Below are 25601 nucleotides of genomic sequence, written 5' to 3'. Positions count from 1 at the left end.
GATGTAAGTTACCTTTTTTGAGTATTAAGCACATAATATTTTCTTTGCACTCAGGCAAGGAAAAAAGACAGTATTGGGGAAAAAAGTTTCCCTACCCCAAAAACCGACAAGCTTTTACAATGAATTGGAGAAAGGAGAAAACAGCAAGTTAAAACACTTAAACAGAGACTTGACATTTATTGTGCAATTTTTATCCCCAACAGAACATGTGGCATTCTAGAGGTATATGAGGTAATAAAATCAATACTCCAATTAGAACACCTGAAATAATTGGCTCTAGTAACAAATGTCTCTTATAATTAAAAATATTGAATGTTTAAAAAACTCTTATAACATTTTAAGTTCCTAAAAGAAATATGCCTAACACTTAAAAAACAACTTACTTTTCTATATAAATTGTTCACAAAATTTTTTTTGCTATTCTATATTACACTATGCATTTATAGTTTTATTAACATATCCCTAGTGGGTATTAACTCTACACAGAACAAATAGAAATTATTCATAGAGAATCCACAAGACTCCAACAATAAAAATACTAGGATCAATGGATCTGTCACAGTTTCTCCACAAGTGTTCATCATAGAAAAGAGAGTAAAGGCAAATTGGCCCCAAGTTAGGCTGCTACATGAAGTTCCAGAGAAGACAGACACAAAGGCAGTGCTTGCACTGGGCAAGGTCAGGCTGCACCTTGAAGGTCCAGGACCCATTTCCAGCAGGCCTTGTCCCCACGTACAAGCCAGGCCCGTCATGACCTTGGCATGCTCTTGAACTTAATGCCAAAGGGATGTTAAAGCCAAAACTACAGGAAATAATCAACAGATAACTGTATTTTCCTAAAAAAAAAAATCTTCACAACAGTTCTCACAGTGACATCATATAAAAAGCCCTCTTCCAAACCCGACTCATCAACCCCAAGGTTACAAAACTGACCAGTGTGAGAAGGGACAGAATGCTGGCTGACACCGGTGCCATCTCTGGCGGCTCCCAAGGACTCAGTTCACTAATTCCAACTTTTTTCTTTTACATCCCTACATTTTTCTACTGGGAGACTATAAAACAAATGTGAAGAAACTAGTGGTTTTAATTTCCCCACTGTAAAAAAAGTTTTCAGGTCTTCATCACGTGATCTTAGGTAAGTCAAGCCTTATTCAGGCAGCTGGCAGTTTCAGAGCACACACACTGAGCTCGTACTCCAGAATATACTTTAGAAATAACTTTTAGTAACACAGACACTAACTTTTCCTTGATGGCATAACTATAACGAGAAACCAACTTCAAAGGTTTGGTAGGTCTGGTGAACTGTGCTTTGACTACAGGGGAAAACTGAACTAGTCGTTCTTACTAAGCCCAAAGTAATGTTAGTTTAGTATCTTAGGAAGTTTTCTTATCCATAAAAGGAAGGCAACAACAGTAACAGCCTGGCAGGGCAGCTGTGAGGATTAAAAGGAGGTCCAGTCAAGTACTTGTCAAAGCAAATGGCACATAAATACTTAATACTTACGTTTACTAGTTACCTGTAGTTAACTATTATTGCAGTAACTAGTTTTAAATGGCCCAAAGCGTTTTCCAACATGGCGGAGACACAAATGACCACACTGTACTAGTGGAATCATTCTGAGAATGAACAAGTTTTTGAATTGGTCTTACTAGCAGATGTTTTTTCTCTGCCATTTGGGGAATTGTGATTCAATGAAAATACAGTCCACGTATTAGCCAGCTAGATATAAAGAAAATTAATGTGGTCACCATTACTGCAAAGATTTGGTAACTTAATGCTTTTAACAATCCACCCAACCAAACGTTATCAGATGAGAGAAAACTAGGCCCCTCACAGTTCCCTGCTATTTATTATACGATGATGTATAAAAATACATCAGCTAAGGTTTTAAAATTTACATTTATAAGTAATGATGGGGTATTATTTTTGCCTTACACATTGTCTGATGTCAAGTCTTCACTTTCCTCTAAAAAAACCACAAGAGAACGAATGCTACTGGCTGACAGCGTGAGTAACTCTGCCATCGGCTGGGTGACATTCTCCTTCCTTATTCCGAGTGAGGTGGTTATTTTTATGCAGTACTTGCATGACTGAAAGAAGCCATCACTCTGTTTACAAAAATACACCATAATGATACACACTGCTGTTTAGACACATTTACATTGGAGTTCTGACTCAAGCATTCTCTTTGACATGTTTTGCCAAGCGTTTCTGGCAAGTGTTGCCACACTAAACATACACTAGCAAGATTTGCACCATATGTGCAAAAATCATTTTCTGTTACATTTCAACAAAGCCATATAGAAGAGCTGTCAAAAATTAGCACAGAGCCGTACCATGGAATGACATAGTAATGAATGAAAACAAGTTACACATTTATATCTTTTCTAAAAATGAAGCATTTACGATGAAATTTTTCAAAAACCAGTTGGTATCTATGACCCTAAGGAGGCAGTCCATGGGCATTAGGGTTAGGGCTAGAGCACATACTGAGTGACAAGATGCAAATACGGGCAGTGAACGCCTGCTGTTCTCAGTGCAGTGCATGTCTCACCTGGCCATGACACTCCATCCACTGAGAGCAGCAGAAGGGAGGCACTGGCAGGAAACCCAGAAGTCTTGAACCTGCAAATCCCCAAGTTTGTACTCTTGTCTGGATTTTGTGTAAACACATGGAATTACAAGAATGGTAACTGAACTTTAAAGAATTTTACTTGGACTAGGGAGACCGCTCAGTGGCATAGTGCCTGCCTGGCAAGCACAAGCTCCTGAGTGCAACACTTGGTACCAAAAAAAAAATTTACTGACATCAGTTAACATCAGCTCATGCCACACGGAGTAGCTGGGTCAAATAAAAAATTGTAATGATTTTATCTCCTTATAATCTTGATGAAAAGGAATGACCCAGAATATAAAATCACCCCCTTACACTGCATCTGTGAAGTAGCCCCGGGTATCTCTTCATTCCCCCACCAAAATAATGGTAACAATTTCTGCTCTCTAGTATCATCCCCTACATTCCCAGGGAAGCTTTACGCAACACAAATGGTGACAACTGCCTAAACGCTGGGATGGCATGAGGAACATCAAGAGTGCAAAGCCCAGGTCCAACGACGACTCATTGAAATGTTTAGTTTTTCTTGGAAGCATTTAACACTGAACGTAAACCATGAGAATTGCACAATGCACTGTCGAGAGTTAAGAAATGTGACTTTACTTACTGCTAGCAGAATGCTGTCCTCCTCCACAGGTTCACTGTGAGAAGCAGGCATGACCTGTGATGCTTTGATTTGGGAAACACAGGACACGCGTACATACTGCCACTTTGAGTAGGCATGGACTGTTCTGACAGCTGGGACTCTGGACCCACCTATCCACTGACTGAAGCACAGTGTTAGCCTTTGTGGTCAGACCAGCCCTCCCTCGCCCTGGGACCTCCTCCCCTCACCAATGAGGTGAGCACAGCTGCATCCTGAGCTACTATAATTCAATCTAGTTTACACCAATGCTGTCCTGACTCAAGGACAATTCTAAAAGTTGACATAAGACTAAATTTCTTGTTATGAAAGCAATGTATCCAACTGCCACACAGAAATATGGAAAATCAAGTCAAGAGAAGCAACATCTTCAGATCTTGAAACAGGTAACTGAAAGACTGAGACTGACAGAGCAACAACCGTGTCCTATCTTCAGCGGTGAGCTTTTTTTTTTTTTGGTTCTTTGAGACAGTATCTTGCTATGTATGTAGCTCAAGCTGGCCTTGAGCTTACCATGTAGCACAGGCTGGCTTCAAACTTGTGGCAATCCTCTTGCCTCAGCCTCCCGAGTACTGGGATTACAGGCACGTGACACCATGCCTGGCTAGTGGTGAGCTTTTAACCTTGCCACACAGAAGCCTTACCAAAGACAAAGACGAAAAACAAAAGAACAAAAAATCGAATGTCCTTTGTAAGCCCTGGTTTAAAAGCCAGGTGACTGTCATGAGGTCAGTAACATCAACCTTAAAGAGGAAGCACAAGCAGCAGCATGGATGTGTGCCAAGGAGAGCAGACAGCAGGGTGTCTGAGGGGACGCTTGGTCACAGCCCTGTGGATGTAAGCCCCTGAGCCGGAAGGTGGACTAAAGGGGTACAGCAATTACACACACACAACAAGGAGAAAGGAACACCCAGAAAGGCTTCAGATCTGGCTGTGGGGTGCTGAGTCGTCCCTGTGGGCCTTGGTTTCCAGAGAGGTGAACAGAAAGCCAGCATGTCCTTCCAACATTCTAAAACTTGTGCCGTAGAGAAATAACTCACCTGGAGTGGGAGCAAACGAGGGAGGACCTGGTGTGTCTGGAGCAAGGCCGGTGTGCAAGCCCACTAGAGCAGCCTCTGCAAGTAGTGAAAATCACAGCCACTCACGGGTGTGGTGCAGCCCCGTCACATGGAAGGCTATGCAGAATGAGTGTACGGGTGTGCTCGTCCCCATCCGTGAAGATCACCACGACACTGAACTTCACTGAACTTCACGATGATGCTCAGATGGGAAGCAATGTGCAGAACTCTCAAACTTAACAGGAAACAAAGCTATTCTATTTTTCTTAAAGTGTTGGTCAAATATTGCTGCTAGAAAAAACAAGGACAGTGTACTCAGCAGTAAGGATAACTAAAACCCAGGGTGAAAAAAAAATGTAAGATGCAAAGACAGATGAGGCTATGGTCATGTTTCCTTCTACCCATTTCATGTCATCAAAGAATCTCATATGACACTGAGTTCTCAGACCTTTACGAACACATCAAGGAATTATCTTCTTTGGATATCCAGGGATACTACTGGTCTCATCAGGTGCAATAAGAGTCACCACATTTGCCTTGTGAATCATTTTTTTTACTCCCAAACTTTAGTTCATTTGCCCAAAAACAGGCCTGGAATTAGTTCTTGCTATACCTGTTACAAACCTGACAAATGACCATCTCAGATACATTAAACTTTTTGATGGACGAAAGCTAACAATCATTAAAGAGGCTACAGAAGTGGGGCTGAGGATACAGCTCAGCAGCACAAGTACCTGCCAGGCAAGTGCGAGGTCCTGAGTTCAACTGTCAGTACCAAAAATCAAAGAGGCTACAGAAGGACCTGCTTCTGGGACTACACATACTTTGGATGCTCGCCAATTACTGAACGCAAGGCTAATTTATGGTTTTACCTTCACAAAAAAGGTTTAAAAAATGTACTTCATAAATGGATGCTCATCAATTTGAATGTCCATCAGTTTTGAGTTGTGTTTGTAGATGACAACAGCCCTCAAGAAATGCTGCCAACTTAGCTGTTTGTGCAACGAAGAATGCAGTAATCCACACTAGTTTGATACAGGGAGTCTCCCCTCACCTCCAAAGCTAAATCCTCATAAATAATGATGCTAGCACCTCTGCAGCATTTGCCAAGGAAAGGTTCCAAAGACAGCACTATTTCACACACGGAGCTCAACAAGTTAAAAGGGAAGTGGCTGAAAGTAGAACAGTGTGAAATTAGCCAAAACCTGGCTTTCAGGAGAATACTGGGGAAAAGGAGGCACACACACAGTTGGGATCAAACTTTTACATCAGTGACAAAGGGAAATAGAAGTTTCATATAAATTCTGAAGATCAACTCAGCACAGAAAGACCTTCAAATTTCAGAGAAATTACTGACAAACCCATTGCATAGTTGTCAGAATGGCCTTGAAAATGTGGGTCTACAACTCCAGAACACCTGGTCAAGGCGGCAAATACCATCAGTCACACCATGTGTCTGGTACGCTGTGCACCAAACAACTAACTTACACCAAGTCTCACTGTTCAACCCATTACTTTGGCATTGTGTCGAGAAAGCCTAACTTAAGGCTATGGAAACTGTGGATCTATGAATCTACAAAGTCAAGCATTTGAAAATGATTTTGGATCTTTGGATGTTTCTTAACTAACACAACGAAACACTACTTCTGTTTGTAAACTCCAGTGATCACACAGCCTTTGTGAGCAACAAGATGGAAGTTTTCTTTGTAAAACAACACAAAAGTAGCTGGCTTCCAATGAACCACTGTCTATACACATGGCCTCTGTTCTCTGGCTTTTCGTTAAAGCAGGTCTGCTGATATACAGACAGCATATATGTCCGCTATTCTGAGTCTTTGCTGAGAATTCCTAATTGAAGTCTTTGGAAAACAGAAAGAAAACTCACTTGAATTAAACTAAGAGAATGTTTAGTCCTTGATCCTTAAAATAACTCCACATCTTACTTTCTCCCACAGGCATGAACACTAACCTAGCCTCCCTTAGAGACCAGCTCTGCAAAGGAAACAGCTAGTCTGAAGATGTGGGGCACATCACCAGGAGCTCACCTACTTTTTCACCCTCACCGTTCAGTCAACAGACATGGTATAGCAACTCTAGTTTTACTTCTGATAATATTCCTTATGTCTACTGTAGATGCCACAGACTTCCCAAACAACCATAGAGTGGAATTCTATTTTGGAACTGTGGCAGTTGGTCAAGAGTTTTAAGGTTGAGAACATGTAAAGTATGACAGAATAACATGACAGAATAACATGCTTTGGACTCTCAGGTGACAGGTACATAGACATTCACAACTGGAGCTCTTGAAAGGACGGGCTGCTACAGTAGGGAAGATTCTGTCCACTAATCCCCAGATCCATCCTGTGAACTTTTATTGAAGACTTCATCCTGTGAAGCCTGGTGATCGATCCCTTCATAAAATGAGCCACCGTTGTGCAGAAAAGTCCCCACTGCACGCCCCTGCCGGGCGTGACCCACAGCGTCGCTGAACACTTTGTTTATCTGCTCCTCTGAGGGCATCCACCAATCGGGGTTGGAGGTACAGTGCATCCTAATGAATTCTGTGGGAATATACACAACAGTAAAACAGAGAGAGAAAAACACAACTGGTTTTGACAGGAGACAGCCTGCTTAAACTTTAACATAAGTTCTATCAGAAAAGCTACATGGGAGATCCAATGCAATGCCATGATGAAGCCACTTGTGACACACCCAACTTATTCCAGACCACTTTCCTTTTCATGTGGAAAAGTAAAAATTACTTAAGTGAGAAGTATCTAAGAAACACTTGCTGTTGAAAAGAAAGGTAAATCTGATTTAGTAAGACAAGGTGGCACCACGCCTGCTATCAGCTGGGGAGTGCATTTCAAAATCCATGTTGTTATTTGCTTGTATTTTGAGAAAGTTGTTAGCTACTTGTATTTTGAGAAAGTTACCTCAGGAAGGATAGCGAATATCATTAGTATGGTATTCTGTAACCTGCTATTAGTTTGAAGATTAAGTATAATAATCTATCAGGGTCTCTTGTGCCTTGTTAATTTTTCTGTTAAGTGTCTTCCTTAGACACGGCCAACCCACATCACAATCACCTAGGGTGATTGTGTCCAGGAGCCATTTGTATCTTCCCTAACCCTACCGAATGGGTATCTCTGAAATGGGCTAGGGAATCTTAGCTGCCAACAAATCCTACATAAGCACTTTAGGCACCTAAGGCTGCAGCATTCAAGTAGAGACACCCAGCAGTGAGTGTAGGAATACTCCTTCCAAGACCCAAAGCCTTGTCAGCGACACTTCTTTAAAACTGTGAATTCTGTATCAGGATAAAGTTTGATCCTTATCCAAATTAAATCAATGTTATGTCTTTCCAGCCAATAAAATTACCATAGAACTATAGAGGTTAATATTTGAGATTTTGCCCTATTTTGTTATGAAATTTTGTTTTACTTTTCAATGGAAGACAGCTTTTTATATTTTCTCTATTAATATCTACTTGTATTACATTAAATTAAAAAATGTACTTATGATCTTGGAGGAGGCTTTCTCGGGTGTGTTTTGGTTGCACTGTAACGCTGCTACTTGTCTGATTCCGTGTTTATTTGCACCTGCTGAGTCATCTGTGTACCTCCTTATCTTCCCTCCCAACTGTGTGCCCGGCCTGCAGCAGCGCACAACAGCTTCAAAATAACCACCCGTTAACATCGAGGAAATGGTATTATTATATGAGCAGTATTTTTAACGTAGAAACTTTTTTAAGCTAAAGAAGAAAGCTTTCCTGGGTAAGGTACTCTTTAAGCAGTATTCTAAACAAATCTAAGGACTTGGGCCATGTATTCTTGGGGAGGAAGATAGATGGGGGTGCCCAAGCTCAAGTGGAAGTAGGTATCATTTTACCAATTAAGAAAATCCACATCTTCCCTTCCTGTGTGCATTTCCCTATGCTCCACTTTTGCCAGAAGCAGCCTTCTCTGGCAGCAAAGAAAATCTGTACTGAAAGCGTGAAACATGAGGTGCTATGCAATGCTATGTATCACTAAGTGGGAACGAGGCTAAAGCAAACGAGGAGTTTTTAGAGCTTCTCAATACCAAGTAGATGGGCCACATGAAGGCTATAAGGTCTCAGTGGAAAGAAATCAAAATACAGTGAGGCTGAACACTTGTACAGGGAGCCACAGCCAATGCAGTGAAATGGGATCACGGATGGCGGACACTGAGCGGAAGGATGCAGTACCTCGGAGGCACGTGACTTTAACTGGATCCAGAGGGCGTCTTTCAGGACCTGTCTCTCCTGACTGCACTGACCTTTTCCTTTTCCCAAGGCCGCATGAGTACTTAAGCTCATCAGTTGTGAAAACAAATCTGATGAGGTATCGAAGGAGCCGTCTCCCGTCTTTCTTTGAAGAATTTACGGCCTCATCCCACTGTTTGCTCGTGATGTAGACAGGATAGTTGTTCAACAGCTGCTTGCTTCCCTGGAAAAGCAAAATATTTTCTCATTACCTACTGAGCCAGGCAGCCAGAAGCCAAAGCGATCTCCACTTCAAAGGCAAACGTGCCTTTTAACCAAGTGGCTATGCTGACAATGCACCAGGGACTGAAGAGCGCCAGGGACTGCTCGCACCCAGGAGGGGCACTTTTCCAATTACATTTGCATTTCCGTAACAAGAGCCAATGAGGTATAATGAACACCTCTGAAAGAGGCGCTATTTATAACTCGTATTTTAACAGGTAGGTTAAAATGTGTCAAGATCCAATGACAGTGAACACTATTTAAATATAACCTGTAACTTTCCTTTTCAATCTATTAAAAGATGCAAAAATGACTTTGAAGAGTGTGATCAAACAGGTCCCTTCATCCTTTGGTTGACAGTTAAGTTCTTTTAGAAATGATGCTGGTGGTCTTATTTTAGCAAGGCACTACTTGTGTTTAACGCCCCTAACACCTGATAGCCACTGTGTCATGATACAAGCAGTGTTAAAGTGAATTTTAAAATGAAGGGATTGTAGAAACTGAAAAAAAAATCATTAACAATAATGCAAAACAGGTTTCCTCAAATTACAGCTTCTGCACATGCCACTATGTCAATTCAAAATTTTTCTTACTTTTCCCCTTCATAATTTATGTCTGCTGTAAAATTCCCAGGCTAAACAGCTGCAGTGGGACTAATTACAGGGATTTCTGTAACATTTATAGGCCATGTTTAGTCAACTGCACCTACACAACCGTTACTTTAGTTCTGGCTGTCTATAAAATTCTATAGTCCAGGACAAATTAATTAACCCATGATCTCAGCTTTAATGTACTCCTTCCCCAGTAATTAAGGTGTACAAAATAAAGAAAGGGAAACTCATTCAGTTTTATAACTCTACAAGTTTACTACAGGTTATAAATTTGGCAGTGTTTGGGTCTGACAGCATGTTGTTTCTAAAAGTGCTCTACTTCGTTAAGCATGGAGATGGGTGAATGAAATAAAAGCCAACAGAAAAGAGGCGGCCAGATGTGTCCAGGAAGCCACCTCTGAATTGTGCAAGTGGAAATTCATCGCATTGGTATTCACATTTTCCAGAAAGCAACAGTGTGACTTTGTTTCCCCTTTTAAGGGAGCAGCTGAGACTGGGGTTTGTGCTTCAGACTGACAGGCTAGGTTTAAAATGAATCTTGGTTTTGTTGATGTGTCCAAGTTACCTGAACTTGTTGAATGAAAGTTCTCTCATCTGTGAAATAGGAGCGTAGGTCTCTGAAGTGAACATCTGGGAGTGTCCATCAACCCCTGGCTCTTGTATAACAGGGGACCCCATGTACCAGAGGTGATCAGAACATGGCTGGGAACGGGGAATCCACAGGTTCCTTCAGCCCAGGTTTCCCTTTAGGGTAGGTGGGAGGTGAGGCAGGTAAAGAGAGAATGAGATGCAGAACCAAGGGGCCAGGTAACCATCAGTGAGCCAGAGTTGAAAGACCAAGGTGGTGACGCAGCGAGATGCTGTGTAACACCAAGTGTTGAAGTGTTATGTGTAGTGGCTCTCGGCAGGGCTAGGAGGACGATTCAGGCTGCAGGGGAAATAATCCCTCTGCCTCCTAGGCACTGGAGGGGACGGGCTCAGAGCTGACTCTTTGACCTCTCTGCCCTCAGGGGAGCCAGGTGGAGCCTGGGGTGGTGGAATTTCAGGCTGGCTATCTTGGATCCAGTAGTTTTCCCTCAAGTACATTCCAACAAGGTCCTCAAGGTAAATGGCCCTACTTATTGGCGCTTGACGATCAGCCTGGGGTGCCTGCCCCAAGCACTCTTCACCACTGGTGTCCTTTCTCCTCCCAGGCAGCAATGCCACTTCTACTACAAAGCTGGGCTCTGGGTTAGCCTCAGGCAGGTGACTAACTTCTCTAAACATCACCTCCCTTCTGTCAAAACAGAAAAACAATCCCAGCTGAACTGATTTGTCCTGAGATATCCACAAATCCCCCACCAAAGAGCTCTTGAGTGCTAAACTTTATCTGTCTTATGCAATGCCCTTTTCCCAGGACCAATTGTGCTTTTATGGTCCCTATAAATATGTACACCTGCCAGCCTGAGAAAAGGAAACTGCATAGCAACTTTTTATACTTAAAAATTTACAATTTAAAACTTAATACTACAAAATTTTAAAAAATAACCTGTTTCCCTCAAGTGTGCAAGCTCACCTATAAGTCAAGATTCCTGCTTTATTTTAGAGCTTGGACCCAACTCCAATGGGCTGAGCTGGAAACACTGTCCTGACTCAGCATTCACCCCAGTTTGGTGCTGGGCCTCTAATCCATTTCCAGATGGGAGGTGCTTACGATTCAGGAGGGGACAAGAAAACACCCTTCTTAAATCCTTAAAAAACTCCACTCACAGAAAGATTTAAACTGCAGAAGCTCTACATAAAACACTGGTCTCATAAAATGTGGAAATACCATTTGAAAGTAATTTTCATCAAGAAAAAGGCAAAGAAAGAGCGAGTAATTTACAGCCTGAAACACAACTCAGAATGTGAGTTACGGATGACAGTTACAATCTTGTTTTAGCACAGTTAATAGAAATAAAATAAGATAAATAATAAAAATGAGAAAGTGCTCATGGCCTAAAATAACAATAAAAGTAGTATAGTAACAATGACAATGCCGGGTAATAAAAGTTTAAATAGTTCTACCTTGGGGAAATAGATTTCCCTATTTCATGGAATATGGATTCTATATCCTCTTTAATTAGTCACCAACAAATTATTAAAGTCTGACCAATTTTTGAGTCACTCTGAAAAAGAAAATCAAGACAATGTGTTCATAGGATCACAACCAAACGGAGGACAGAGGTAGGCAGTTCTGAGTTAGGCTTATGAACAGTGCTACGTGATCACAAAGCAGGGAAGGAGCAACCCGGAAGAACATCTTAGAGAAAGTGCACCTCTGTGTTTTTTTATACTAACAAAGTGTCAAGTGAGCAATGAAGGAATGTTAAGCATGTGACATTCAGTTTGGATCTCTAATTTAGGGTCAACTTCCCATTAAAGGTGGAGATTGAAGATGAACCAATCCATGACAATATCCAAGTGAAAAGTGTTGAGAGCCAACCAGAGAGAAGAGACAATTTACTTAACTGTCCAATTAGGAACAAGGAAGAGGAAAGAAAGCCAAAGCATGTTGGGAACTTCTCCTGGATTCGGTGGAGCCTTCAGAGAACACGAAAGCATGGATGTCGGGGTGTTGGGCTGTGGGGACAGTGCTCTTGATGTCCCCTTGGGACCTGGTTAACCCCCACATGGTGGATGTTTGGAGAAGGCACAAGACTGAGCAGAGAAAGCGCAGAGACAGTGAAGGGGAAGGATCCAACTCCGAAACTGTGGATGAGAAACTTCTAAAAGCTCCATGAGAAAAGCGCTGGGAACTCAAGAGAGCAGTGACACAAAGGGCAGGGCAGAGCAGGTGCACACCAGGTTCCCAGGCTGGAAAAAAGGTCCGTAGGCCAGACAACTGGACCAAGTGCCAGGGGCACCTTGCAGAACACTGTGGGGAGTAGTGGTGGTCAAGTAAGATTGCAGGGTGGACGAGCAAGGGAGTAGGGAGTGGAGAGGATGAATGCAGACCAGTCTTGCAAGTTTCTAATCACTTAAAAGGAATGAGGTCACCAGGCTGCAAGGATAAACCGAGCACTTGCTAGGAAAGGCAGTCGGAGTCCTAAGGGAATGCAACTTTGGCCCAATGTTCAAGGAGGAGAACTGAGCCAGGAGTCCCGGTGCATGCCTGTGATACCAGCACTCTGCGAGGCTAAGGAAGGAGGATCGTGCACTTGAGCGCGACCTGAGCAAGTGGTGAAACCCTGTCTCAAAATAAATATAAAAGGGCCTGGGGCTGTAGCTCAGCGCAAAGGCCCTGAGTTCAATTCCCATTACTACAAAAGGGGGTAGGATATCACGAAAGCATTGGCAAGGGATCTTCAGGAACACACTGTGATAGAAGGACAAAGTAAGGACAATGAGCAAGGGAGACGCAGACGGAGTTTTTTCTAATTGTATTTGTTTGTTTGTTTTGTTTTTTTGTTTTTTTCTGGTACCGGGAACCGAACTCATGACCTTTCGCTTGCCAGGCAGGCGCTGTGCCACTGAGCTAAATCCCCAGCCCCAGTTTTTTCTAATTGTAGAGAAGACCTGAGTGTGTGTGACACGCAGAGAATGACCCATGTTCTAAAGTCTGTAAACTGAAAATAGTATATTTAAAATTAAGTCTTGAGTATCCTGTAAAAATGACTGTTTAGAGCTGTGCAGGGTAGTGTACACCTGTAATCCCAGCACTTAGAAAGCTGAGACAGGAGGATTGCCCCCAGTTCAAGACCAGCCTGGGCTACATAATGAGTTCAAGACCAGCCTGAACTACATAGTGAGACCCTGTCTCAAAAGTTTAAACTGCTAACACTCTATCACTTATCAAACTTGACGTCATTTTTCTAGGAGACTGCTTTCTTCTACTGAGGGCCAGAGAAACAAACCGGCTCTTATTTAGGGGTTCTGGACAATAGGCTACCTAAACGCTGGGGAAGCTGGGCGTGGTGGCACAAACCTGTAATCTCAGCACTTGGAAGCCTGAGGCAGGAAAACTGCCTTGAGTTCAAGGCCACCCAGGACTATGTAGAGAGAGACCATGTTCCAAAAAAAAGAAACCCCAAAACACTGGGGAGTGCCAATGCGTGAGATCCTGACAGGGAGAGTCAAGCTGAACAATGCCTCTGCCTGAGGGCACGACTGGTCCCTGTCTCCACTTCAGCTCTTACTACACCAAAAAGGTGAAAGAGTGCACACAGTTACATTGCTATTTCTACTTCCTACCTCCCTCCCCCAGTGAGACGAAATCCCTGTGAGTTGAACACATGTGGTATTTCTCCACAGAACACACACCTAGAGATAACAGACTCATAAACTTGCCCGTCTAAATGCATCTGGCTGGCCCATCTGTTCTGGCACAGTGGCTGGTTATCTACAGGCTTCACCCTGCGGAACATTATATCTCCTTGCACCTAACACCCACCTCAGTCGGCTGGTCAGCTGGCTGGGGCATCAGGAGCTGGTTGTGGTGCTGCAGCACTGTCTTCAGGTAATCCAGCACAGTCTGGCAGGGCACTGAATGAGGGAATGCAATGGTCACATATGAGCAATCTCTCAATATGCAAACAGAAAATTCTGAGGTCTGAAAAGACTATTGACCTGAATTTCTAAAAAAAAAAAGGATTTTTCTTTCTGAAGGAAACAGAATTTTCCTTTATCTGACATCTGTAGTTATTTTAGCTTGTAAATACAGAACAGATGCTACAATTTAGGCACGATTTTTAGATCAGCACAATTTGATGAGAACTTTCTCCAACTTACTCCAAGATCAATGTAGGTCAACAACAGTAATCATGAACAACTAAATGGAGAGAGAGGTCTTTCTGACTCCAGTTGTAGTGTAAGCACCCAATAGTACTTTTAAAAAGTAAGGTACTGAACTAACATTTCACTGGTTTCTAATCAGTAATATACTCACTGCCAGGCTCAGGGCATGATCTGTCCCCCAAAAGTTCATGTGCTGGACTCTTGATCCCTACTGCATTGATGCTGAGATGCTGGGAGTTTTAAGAGACAGGGCCCAGGCCAGGTAATTTGGTCAATGAGAAATGCCCTGAAGGAACTGAGGTAGGAACCCTAAGTTAGTTCTCAAGAGAGGGCTTGTGAAATAGGAATTACTACACCCCTCCCCGTCTGACCATGTGACCTTTCCCTCACCCGTTCCCACCATGATGCCCTCTCCCATGATGTGATCGGCTGCACAGGCCTTCGCCAGAGCCGGGACCATGCTGTCCACGCTGTAAACCTCCAAAATGGTGAACTAAAAGAAGCCCTTTTCTCTCCGTTACCCAACTTTGGGTATTGTTATGGAAACAGAAAAATAGACAAATCTTTTTTTAATGACAGAATTATTCCTAAGTGCCATCAAGGAGTATGAATTGTATCCAATTTAGACTTGCTTCCCACCAGGAATGCAACTGCGATGCAGTTCTTACTGATGGCATCTGTTCTCTTCCTTAAGAAGCTAAACTGGCTTGGTTTAATTTAGACTTGATATGTATTTCACTATTTCTCTCTCCCTCTCTCTCTCTCCCCCTTTCTTCCTTTCTTTTCTGAAACTTTGTCTTTACAGACAAATTCTAATTGCATAATTCTAATAAAACAACAGATATTAACACAATATGGAACATAACAGTTTTTGTACCACTGTATAAATAATGCCAACATTTTAAGATATGTATCACAGCTCTCTCATAAATATTAACTAATTCCTTTTAAAGGTAGCTTAGTTAATAATATGGAATGCTGCCACTACCTTTCTTAGCTCTGTTTTCTTATTTTTCTCACATTAAAGAAAATAATGAATACTGAATTTAAGTCTCAATTTAAAAGTGTCACCACTGACCTTTCCTCGCTTTTTCTCACTTTTTCCCCTCCCCAGATAGCAAACAAAATTATCATCTTTAACCACCGTTAATGCCTTTGGGTTCTAAGCTGACATCACCTTGTAACGTAATAAATCCCAAGGTGCCACCAGTATTCTTTTAAAAAGTGTAAGTAATAGGAAGTAGATTAGAAGAATTTTTTCTTGCCATACAGTTTTTTTTGAGACACGGTCTTGCTGTGTAGACCAGAGTATCCTTGAATTCATGGTAATATTCCTGTCTCAGCCTCTGGAGTGCTGGGCTTATAGGGTTGCACCACCACACCTAGGCAAAACAGTTCTTAAATAACCATCCTTACAGAGCTCTGTCATGGCTGCCTATGAATAGTGACCTGAACATATTTTTTAAATTGAAGAAGCATTTGCTGAACAACCACAGAAGTCAACCAAAAGAAGTCATTCTTGAATGCCTGTTACTTAATAGAAGTTTAATGAAACTTGAGAAGAACTCCTAATTTCACCAGCTATTAAAAGTCTAACCCACTTTACTAACACCATAGTAAGGAAGATTACATCCTCTGGCGTTGGACATTAATTATGAAAACAAAAGGGAAAAAAAACCAGAAGAGTTGAGAAACTAATAGAGACAGGAGACACAGAATTTTAGTTGTGGGTTTTCAAAAGACTCACTATGATCTTTAGAACTTCATTTAACTTCTATAACTATGTGTAAAGGAAAAGCCAAAGTATTAGTAACAACAAACAACGACTCATACTTTAGTCATGGTATTATGATGGCTACTATTCCTTTTACATTGTCATTCTCATAAAAAGCAGTACAGGTGACCATCCCTAATCTGAAAATCTCAAACTGCTCCAAAATCGGGAGTTCTGGTTGGCCACCATGATGGCACAAGACAATTCCACACCTGACTTCATGCAATAGGTTTCAGTCAAATCACATACCTGTACACTAAAAATGTTGTATTAACTGAGCTTCAGGCAATGTGTACCAGGTCTGCATAAAACATAAATGGATTTCTTATTTAGACTTGGGCCCCATTCCCAAGGATCTCACTATGTACCGAATTGGACAAGAACAGAATCAAATTCAATGGTTAGGTTTAATGTTGACCTCATGGGGAAATTGGATTTGGTTCTTTTCTAATTTGGAAAGATTTACATTTGTGAACTGAAGTACCACTGTATATGCAAACATCCCCAAATCTTAAAAAACAAACACACAAAAACCCAAATCCTGCCATCACTATTCTCTTGCTTGGTGGCTACTCTGTAAGGCAGGTAAGGTAAGGAAAGGTTGACTGACTGGGGCTGGTAGCTCTGATCTCCAGTTTTCAAGGCTGATTAATTTCCAGCTAAGTCTTATCTTAGGGGAAACACAGTAAATAAGTTTTGATCAAAGACTGCAGGTTCCTATACTGGAAGAAAATGAAATCTTATGTGCACAAGTGGGTCCTACACACTCATATCTGGGGATATATGGATAAAGGTCAGGAAGATTGAGGACAAAGCGCAAGTTCAGCCTACTGTAGGAAACAGTCGCTGTCCTGGGCCCTCAGAGTGACTCCCTCCTTCTAGGATCTGCCCTAACATCCTCCCGCCCAATTCTCACAGGCAGACCCTCTAGGTGCCCCTCCAACCCAGGTTCAGAGTGTGTCCTGCCAACACAGGGCCAGAGTGTGTCTTTGTTAAAATTGCGGAGTATTCGTGGCCTAAAGGTTTTGGACAGCTGCCTAGATTTAAACAAGGGAAGCTGCAGAACCTAGTGAAGTATTTTCTGCAAAAAAAAAAAATCCCCAAATCAGTCAATCTGGAAAGTGGGACTAGGTATACTGAAGTGGGGGTGAAACATATTACCCTGACCCACAGTTACACCAGGCCGTGGACCCAAAAGAAGCACGAGCCACTGAAACGGCATCGTGGAAAAACACCCATTCTCTTGTCCCTTGGTTCTGTGGATGGCTGTGATATTTCCAAGGACACGGCCCTCACAGACTGGGGTGCAACCAGCCAGAGCGCCATGTGTGGCAGTCCTGTGTAGTCCACCACGTTGCTCCTCTGGTCTTCAAGAAGAGAGCCAGGTCAGTGCTTGCACTAGAGAAAGATCATCAACAGGGTCTTCCAGGAGCTGATTAGGCCCATAGAGGCCTCTATCCCTAACTGCCTCCTCATGTAAATTCTGAAATAAGGTAAGTCATCCCGGCTGATGGAGACCACACAACCTCACATCCACGGGGTGGATTTTACTCATTCACTTGTTTATTTGACAAGTCCTACTACAAACTTCCATTAAAAGGGAATGAGGCTATAAAGGAATCTAAAACTACTTAAAGTCTCTCTGTAAATACTAAGTACTTAGTACTTAGCCTGGTAATATTTGTAGTTTTTTCCCTGTACCTAAAAGCACTTAAAAATGCATTCTGCATAATTCTGGAAATAGTGAGAGGTGGGATCCAGAGGTGTGGAGTTGAGTGGAAATGGGAAAGACTGGTTACAGGTGGATCTGAGGCACCTAACCTGGGTACTGAAGTGTTACCACTTCACCAGGTAAGAACACTGCTTATAATCCAGGAATATCACCAAATGTCTGTTTGCTAGGCACAACAGCCTCTGTCTCTCTTCTTAAAGTTGATATTTGTCAAGAGCTCACTGGAAGACCCAGTAGGCACTCACTTGCCACTGACTGACTTTAATATTTTCATTATTCCTGTAGTATTATTATTAAACTTGTTTTATGGGAAGGGGAAACTGAAGCTCAGAAACAATTCCCCAAAAAGCACAGCTTGCAAATGGCCTATCCCATACCTATACTGCGGGTATTCTTTTGTTCTTGCAAAATTCCTTTATCCAACAAGTGACATTATTGATTTATTATTTTTTTAATCTTCTTAGGGGGCTGGGAATTTAGCTCAGTGGCACAGGGCCTGCCTGGCAAACACAAGGTCGTGAGTTTGATTCCCGGTACCCAGAAGGGGTGGAATCATCTTAGAAAATGACAACAGTAGACTAACAGGATCAGAACTGCATAATACAACTACAGAGTCTATTTTGTAGCCTTGTGAGTTACTGTTTGAGGGTTCCAAATTTTGCCTGCTTGCTAGAATGTACCTATAAAATGTACAGACCAACACTGACAGACACATGTGAAGCCTAACCTGAGTCACCTGACATCCACACGTCCCAGCTGAGGTTTGAAAAGGAAGATTCTGTCCTCTTGTTTCAGCTCTCATACTGTAAACAAGAGTCTTGTCATGATCTGTTTAGTGCTACACTCCTTCTATTTTTGTTGGTGGTGTCACTACTTAAAGTGGTCTTCAACTGTAGGGTTAAAGTGCTTTTTAATGTTTCTAAGCACAAGAAGGCTGTGATGTGTCTTATGGAAAAAACGGGTATATTAGATAAGCTTCATTCAGGCATGAGTTATAGTGCCGTTGCCTGTGAGTCCAACGTTAATCAACCAGCAATAAATATTAAATAAGGCCTTTTCAAATGAACACACATTAAATAAGGTTATGTATTGATTAGCTGTGAAAAAACTAGGAGAAAAAAAGAAAGAAAATGCTGTAAGCAAAGGCTCTCGGGAACTTAGCTTTGCTTTTCCCCCAGGAGTAATTTCTCAGTATTTGCTAATTCAGTGTTCACAGAGATGCTGAAGGACATAACTTCTGCAAAGGAGCACCAGCTGTATTCTGATGGTGGAATGCGGTAATAAATTAGGTCTGGAGTTAGAAAGCTTGAATTTCAATTTGCCATTTATTGTAGCCTCAACTTTTCCATACAGCGGGAATTATATTAGTATTTTTTGTGGGACCATGGAGTTTTTTGTTTTTTGTTTTTTCAAACATGTTACTACCCTGGTGACTGTGCCATGAAGCCCACAGCCAGTGAATAAGGTCAGCAGCTACTCTTTGAAGACTCTGGCACACCGAGGCAATAGCCAATACCCAAGCATGACTCTAGCCTCGATGGGCCACGGAGTTTTAATAAACTGAAAGGATCAAAAATACACTTTTAGAAAGTAGTATTTCTTACAAAAATGCCTACAATACTCTTCAATAAAGGGTATTGAAAAACTGGATTTCCATATGCAAAGAATGAAATTAGACCTGCACCTTAAACCATACATAAGTCAATGAAAAATGCATAAAATACTTAAATGTAAGACCAGAAACTACAAACCTATGAGAACAAAAGAGAAATGCTTCTGGACACCCACCTTGGCAGTAACCCAAGTAGGAGACCTGAAACTACAAAGCCAGAAGGGAACATGGGGGCGGGCAGGTGCCAGGCTCCTAGACACTGACCTTGGCGCTTGCGTTTTGGATACCACTCCAAAAAACTCAAGCCACAAAAGCAAAAGGAAATAAATGAAACAATGTCAAACTAAGCAGCTTCTGCACGGCAAAGAAGACAACCAACATAATGAAACAGTAGCCTATGGATTAGGAAAACATATTTACAAATCATGATAAAGGGTTAACATCTAAAATTTATAAAGTCATAGAACTCAACAGTAGAAAACCACAACCAATTCAAAAAATAGGCAAAAGGCCTGAATGCTCTCCAAAGACATAAGAAAGGCTAAAAGGCAATTAAAAAGGTGCAGAACATCTATCAATCACTGGGGAAATAAAAATGAAAACTACTAATGCACCACGTCATACCCTCAGAGTGACTATGACCGTAAGGTGAAAGTTAACAAATGCTGTTGAGGGCGTGGAGAAAAGGAACTCTTCTTGTCCCTTCTGGTGGGCATGTAGATTGGTGTAGCCATCACGGAGGTTTCTAACGAAATTAAATACAAGCCAGGGAAGGTGGTGCACACCTGTAATCCCAGCCCTCTGCGAAGCTGGCACAGGAGGATCCCAGGTTTGAGTCTAGCCTCAGCAACTGAGCAAGACACTGCCTCCAAATAAAAAAATAAGAAAGGGTTGGGGATGCAGCTCAGTGCAAAGGCCCCCCAATCCCTAGTACCGGCAGGGGTGACAGAGTACTAGACACAGACCTACCATGTGACTAACCAATTCTTCTCCTGGATATACAGCGTAAGGAAATAAAATTACCTTATAAAAATATCTGCACTCCCACGTTCAATGCAGCATAATTCACAAAAGCCAAGACATGGCACCAGCACAAGTTTCCATGGATGGACAAATGGGCAAAGAAACTGTGGCACCTATACATAATGGGGTATCATTTGGCCCTAAAAAAAGAACAAGATCTTTCAATCTGCCCCAACATGAAGGAGCCTAGAGGACATTATGCTAAATGAAATAAGCCACACAGGGAAAAAAATTGCGTAATCACATACATGGAGTAAAAAAAAATCAAGTACACAAAGATAAAGAATAAAGTAGTTCCTGGGGAGCTGGAGAAAGGGGAGGAAGGAGGAAGGAGGTCAAACACTGCAAAGTGATACATAGGATAAACAAGTCCAGAGAGCTAAGGTAAAACAGGAGGATTTTATGTTACAGAATTATTCTCTATTTTGGACTCAGGCTAAAATGAGCAGATTTTAGCTACTGCTGCCACAAAAAACCACAAAACAAAATGGCCACTGTGAGATGACAGATGTCAATGTTTTTACAGTAATTTTCTTTTTTTTTTTTTTTTTTTTTTTTTTTTTTGGTTTTTCTCCGGTACCAGGAACCGAACTCATGACCTTGCGCTTGCCAGGCAGGCGCTTTGCCACTGAGCTAAATCCCCAGCCCCTACAGTACTTTTCTTTATTATCTATATGTATTGCAAAACACCTTGTTAAATGCTTCAAATATATACAATAAAATTTATTTTAAAAAATCACATTTATCTTTCCTACATGTAGCATTTAACAAATTTCAAAGTATTTTAATTACCACATTTTATGATTCTAAAACTTAGCTTTTATTTTACAATCTATGGACTTTGTGTTTAAAGGCAATTATAATTATACAGTTATGATTTATAATGTTTTTTCTGCCTGGAGTGGTAGCGCACGCCTGTAATCCCAGCATTCGGGAGGCTGAGGCAGGAGGATGTCTTCAGTTTGAGACCAGTCTGAGCTACAAAGTAAGCTCAAGGCCAGCCTGAACTGCATAGCGAGACCCTGCCTCAAAAAGATGTAATATTTTTTTTTTCTTTCTTAGTGGAACAGAAAGACTGATATGTCTCACATTCAACAGTATCTTAAACTGGATGAAATATGGTGTTCTATGCCCCCTCCTAAGTGCCCTCTTAATGGTTAACTACAAGCTATTTAAATAAATATGACTACCCCAACTTGATATTCTCCTCTGGAAAGTTCCTGTACCATTTTATTCTAGTAAGTATTCAGCACTTCATATTCCTGATCCAGATCTTTTCTTTTTGTGGTTTTCCTTTAATCTATTTTCATTTCCTTCAAAAAAAAATCTAACTTTTTAACAGACTTTCTAATTTCTGGTGCGACTGCGTAATATGAAAGAAAAAGTGCCAATGCCATTTCTTTGGCACTGCTGCTGGGGTTACCTCCAGGACACTGTTTTCTCCCCAGTGTAAGAGGAGAAGTGTAAAGAAGTTACAAAAATACCCCTCTGAGTGGACCTCAGTGGACTGAGTGGACCATACTTCACAGAGCTGAGAGAGTTGTAAATTCCAGTGTGCTGTCCGCAACCTATCTTCCTGACTTGGAGGAAATGCGCAGTGTTCTGGTTCCATTACAAGCTTTCAGGTTTTAGCCGGTATATCTCTGGCAGTCAGCACCCACCTGGCTTGGGGAAACACCACGTACCTGTAACCCCAGAGCTCAAACGCAAAAAGAAAGCATGGATTTACTATACCTCTTGATTTTCATCCCCAAAACTACTCTACTTAATCTAATTCTCAAACATTTCGAAACAAGTCTTGACTCTTTTGGGGTAATTCTTTTCAATAACAGAGTGGAAAGATATTAATTTCTAATTTGGCAATTCTTTTTTATATCCCTTTGCCTTTTCCTCCCTCACCTCTCACTTGGCAATTCTTTTCTTTTCTTTTCTTTGTTTTTCTTCCAGTACCAGGAATTGAACTCACAACCTAGCGCTTGCCGGGCAGGCACTGTGCTGCTGAGCTAAATCCCCAGCCCATCACTTGGCAATTCTTGACACTTGTTTGCTCCTATGTGTCATAATAAGCAAGCAGAATTTTCTTCAGCATTGCTGTTTTTCTTGAGAGGATCAAAGATACTGGATTAAGCAAACAACACAACTTCTCTTTACATGTATATACCCAGTCTTAATTTTTAAATTATACATGCTTTACTGTTAACATATTAACATAGCCATTCATGTCTGTAATTGACCATTAAACATGTAGACCGACAGGCACATGCTCCAAAATCTCCTATCCACAGGATACATGATTCAAAAGATTCAAAGATATTATTCTACTAATGACCTTAATATTTTTTTTAAGCCCCTGACACAGGAATGAATTTAAAGATAAAAGTGAGATCCAAACTTTTTTTTCAAAGAGTGAAAAAACAATTTAGCCATCTAGAGAAGGCCTTGGCATAAAGACAATTCTACTACCCTGGCAATCTAGTCTTTAAGAAGCAGGAAATGCCTCAGGTTTAGCCAGGGGCACAAACAGTCTAGGGCTAGCCTAATTACTGGTTTATCTCTGACCTATTAGTTTGTAGTTTCTTATTAACTGCATGCTACGAAGTGACTGCCTATTGAAACCTAACAAGAAAGAAGAAATTAATGGAACAGAAGAGAACATCTCATTTGTTCAGTACCACTCAAGTCCTACCTCTGAAAAGATGGTTTCATTTTAATTTCTATCAATGACTGAGCCTTTAAAAGTGTAAAAGCCATTTTAAGGGCCACTTTATGAACACAACTCCGGCTCATAGCACTTGATTTATTTCAATGTCAAGGCACCACCTTTGGAAGTACTTTACTATCAATAGAGACCTCTTTTATGGAAACTATGATCTTCCAGCCTATATTCAAGAACACTGCAGCTGAAACATACACCAGACAGGCTAGCAGTTCACCCTGAAACCTGTCTGGTAAAAGGAGGACCAAGGACTCCTTGTGCATGCCTATTTTTCCAACTTTTCTACATCACTGGCAAAAAAAAAAAAAAAAGTACACGCATACCCATTCATCTGAATAGTTGAAACAACTGAATGTAACGAGCTGTAGTTGTCCAGCAAGTAGTAGGACAGCATACCTGGAATGCTCTCTAATTTCCTTCTGAGCTCTTCATTTTCTTGTTGCAATGAAATAACCTCCTGCTCCAACTCCTGGCATCGAGGGCAGTAGCCTTCCTCTTCCTCCTCCTCCTCCTCCTCCTCCGGCAGTGTAGAAGAGGATGGGTGGCCGTGGGATTCAGACGTTGCTGGGGAGGTCCAGCCGCCCAGTGTGTGCACCGGGGAGGCTGAGAGAGGATCCACGTCGGCCAGGTGGCTATACTCACTGCCTGACGAGGTGTTTGGAGTTGGAAAGCTCCCCGAGAGCAGGTAATTTTGGAGAGAGTCGGTGAAAACCCTCAAAAAGGCAGAAGTTTGTTGTTTCCTTTGCATATAGTGCATCTCTATGTCTACACTGTCTGAGGTCTGACTGTGGATTCCTTTCCCAACGTGACACTGTTCCTGTCTTTCATTGTAACTAGAGCCTTCCTGCTTTACGCAAGAAATTATAGATTGAGAATGGTTGGAGTCCAGAAGTTTTCCTCCACAATTTAAGAGACTAAGTACTCGACTGCACTGCTGGGCAAAGGCATCCAAGATCATACGACTCTCTGAAATGAAAGAAGAAACATCAGTTACTGACAAAAGCAAGTAAGCGAGGCCTTCAATTTAGAGTTTAACATTTACACTTAAAAATATGTATTTCTACTGTCAAAAATCAAGGTGACGTGCTGAATTCATTACTAACAGCCAAACAGCTTCCTGTTGTTCTGCCTGACGAGTCAACCCAGCCCCTCACTGTAAGAAAGAGCTGGACTGCAACTCTGAGAGCACCGTACAAAGATTTCCTTTTTTGTGGCATTAACTGGCCTGCACAGGTCTAAACTCACACCTTTGGCTTCATTAATATCCATACTCTAATGAATCGAGTCAGCCACTGCAGACTCAATTCCTCATTGATAGGAGGGCTTAAAGCAATCATTACTTCTATTTCTGGAGTGCCCTCATGCCCTTGCTATTCATCAGCTGATACAATCCCTGATGAGAATACGTAGGGAGAATAGTAGCTCCCAGATGCAAACTGGAGAAGAAAGATAAGTCTTTTTGAAGAGTATACTAGAAATTTAAGATAAAACAAAGAGTGAGTCTATAGGCAAAGCATGAAAACTGTATGTGTCACCCAATATCTGCTCTGTTCACTGTTCTTTCTTTTAATTTGCCTCCTAATTTGGATTTCTTGTCAAAGGCAATCTTTGGGCTGACCTAGATCAGTATCTATGGAAATTGGTAATGTCCCTTTTCAGAGCCACTTCCATGAGATTGTTCAATCTCCTAAAACCGCACAAGGTGTGGGTGCCAGGGTAGTTCACATACATGAATTCTAAAGCGTATTAACTACCAAGCAATGAAATGCAAAGAGCAAACAGAAACCAATCCACAAAACAAAGGGAAAAAACTCCCAAATTGTGAAAATGTTATTTAACGTTACAGTCTGAGATTCTTGAAAATTCACCCTTAATACAAATGTGATTAAAAAAAAAAATATATATATATATATAAATGTGACAGGTAGATTCTCTTTCCTGCTAACTCCTAGAATGAGCTATTCTACGAAGCTTACACAGTCATATGAGGATGCTTCTCATTTCCCCTTACCTTTACCCAGAATAATGGCAACAAATAACATCCTGGACATTGTAGATGCCAGGTATTCTTGTATGACTGAAGTGCAACTAATTACAGTACTCGCTCTGAAAGTGTTGACTAATTACTTCCCCCGGGGTGGGGGTACTTTTAAAACAAAAATTGGAGATGCTTGAGGGCTTCTATGGGACTGTGAGCCAGAACACTCGCAATAAGAAACCCTCTGTAGAAAATCCAGGCTGTCTAACTAATGAAACCACACTTTAAGAACCTCCATGCAGCTGAGCATGGTGGTAAATGGGAGGCTAAGGCAAGATCACAGGTTCAAGCCTGGCCTGCACAACTTAGCGAGATTTAAAAAGGGGGTGGGGTAGGGATGTTGCTCAGTGCAAAGGCCCTGGGTTGAATCCACAGCGTGAAAATACGGAAGTGCAAGAGCACGATCTGCATGCAGTATTCAGTGTTCCACTTTTTTCCCTGAATATTCTTTCAAGAAGTAACTACGGTATTGACGGGAGAGAGGTCCAAATGCCCTCTTTCAACTGTTTAATAAAAA

At 41.6% G+C, this 25601-nt stretch overlaps 1 protein-coding gene across 1 annotated transcript; it reads right to left on the bottom strand.

Moving 5' to 3' along the window:
- Nucleotides 1-3793: 3793 nt before the first annotated feature.
- On the bottom strand, nucleotides 3794-24012 carry Bend4 (BEN domain containing 4; the record flags this gene model as incomplete). Its single annotated transcript, XM_005391922.2, is given in 4 exon segments — nucleotides 3794-6877; nucleotides 8545-8785; nucleotides 13846-13937; nucleotides 23443-24012. Coding segments are annotated over 4 exon segments (1121 nt in total), but the record flags the coding sequence as incomplete, so codon positions are not given.
- Nucleotides 24013-25601: the final 1589 nt, after the last annotated feature.

The sequence above is a fragment of the Chinchilla lanigera genome, unplaced genomic scaffold (genome assembly GCF_000276665.1).
Source record: "Chinchilla lanigera isolate Chin_1 unplaced genomic scaffold, ChiLan1.0 scaffold00042, whole genome shotgun sequence".
NCBI lineage: Eukaryota > Metazoa > Chordata > Mammalia > Rodentia > Chinchillidae > Chinchilla > Chinchilla lanigera.
This window is presented reverse-complemented; position numbering and strand designations above follow the sequence as displayed.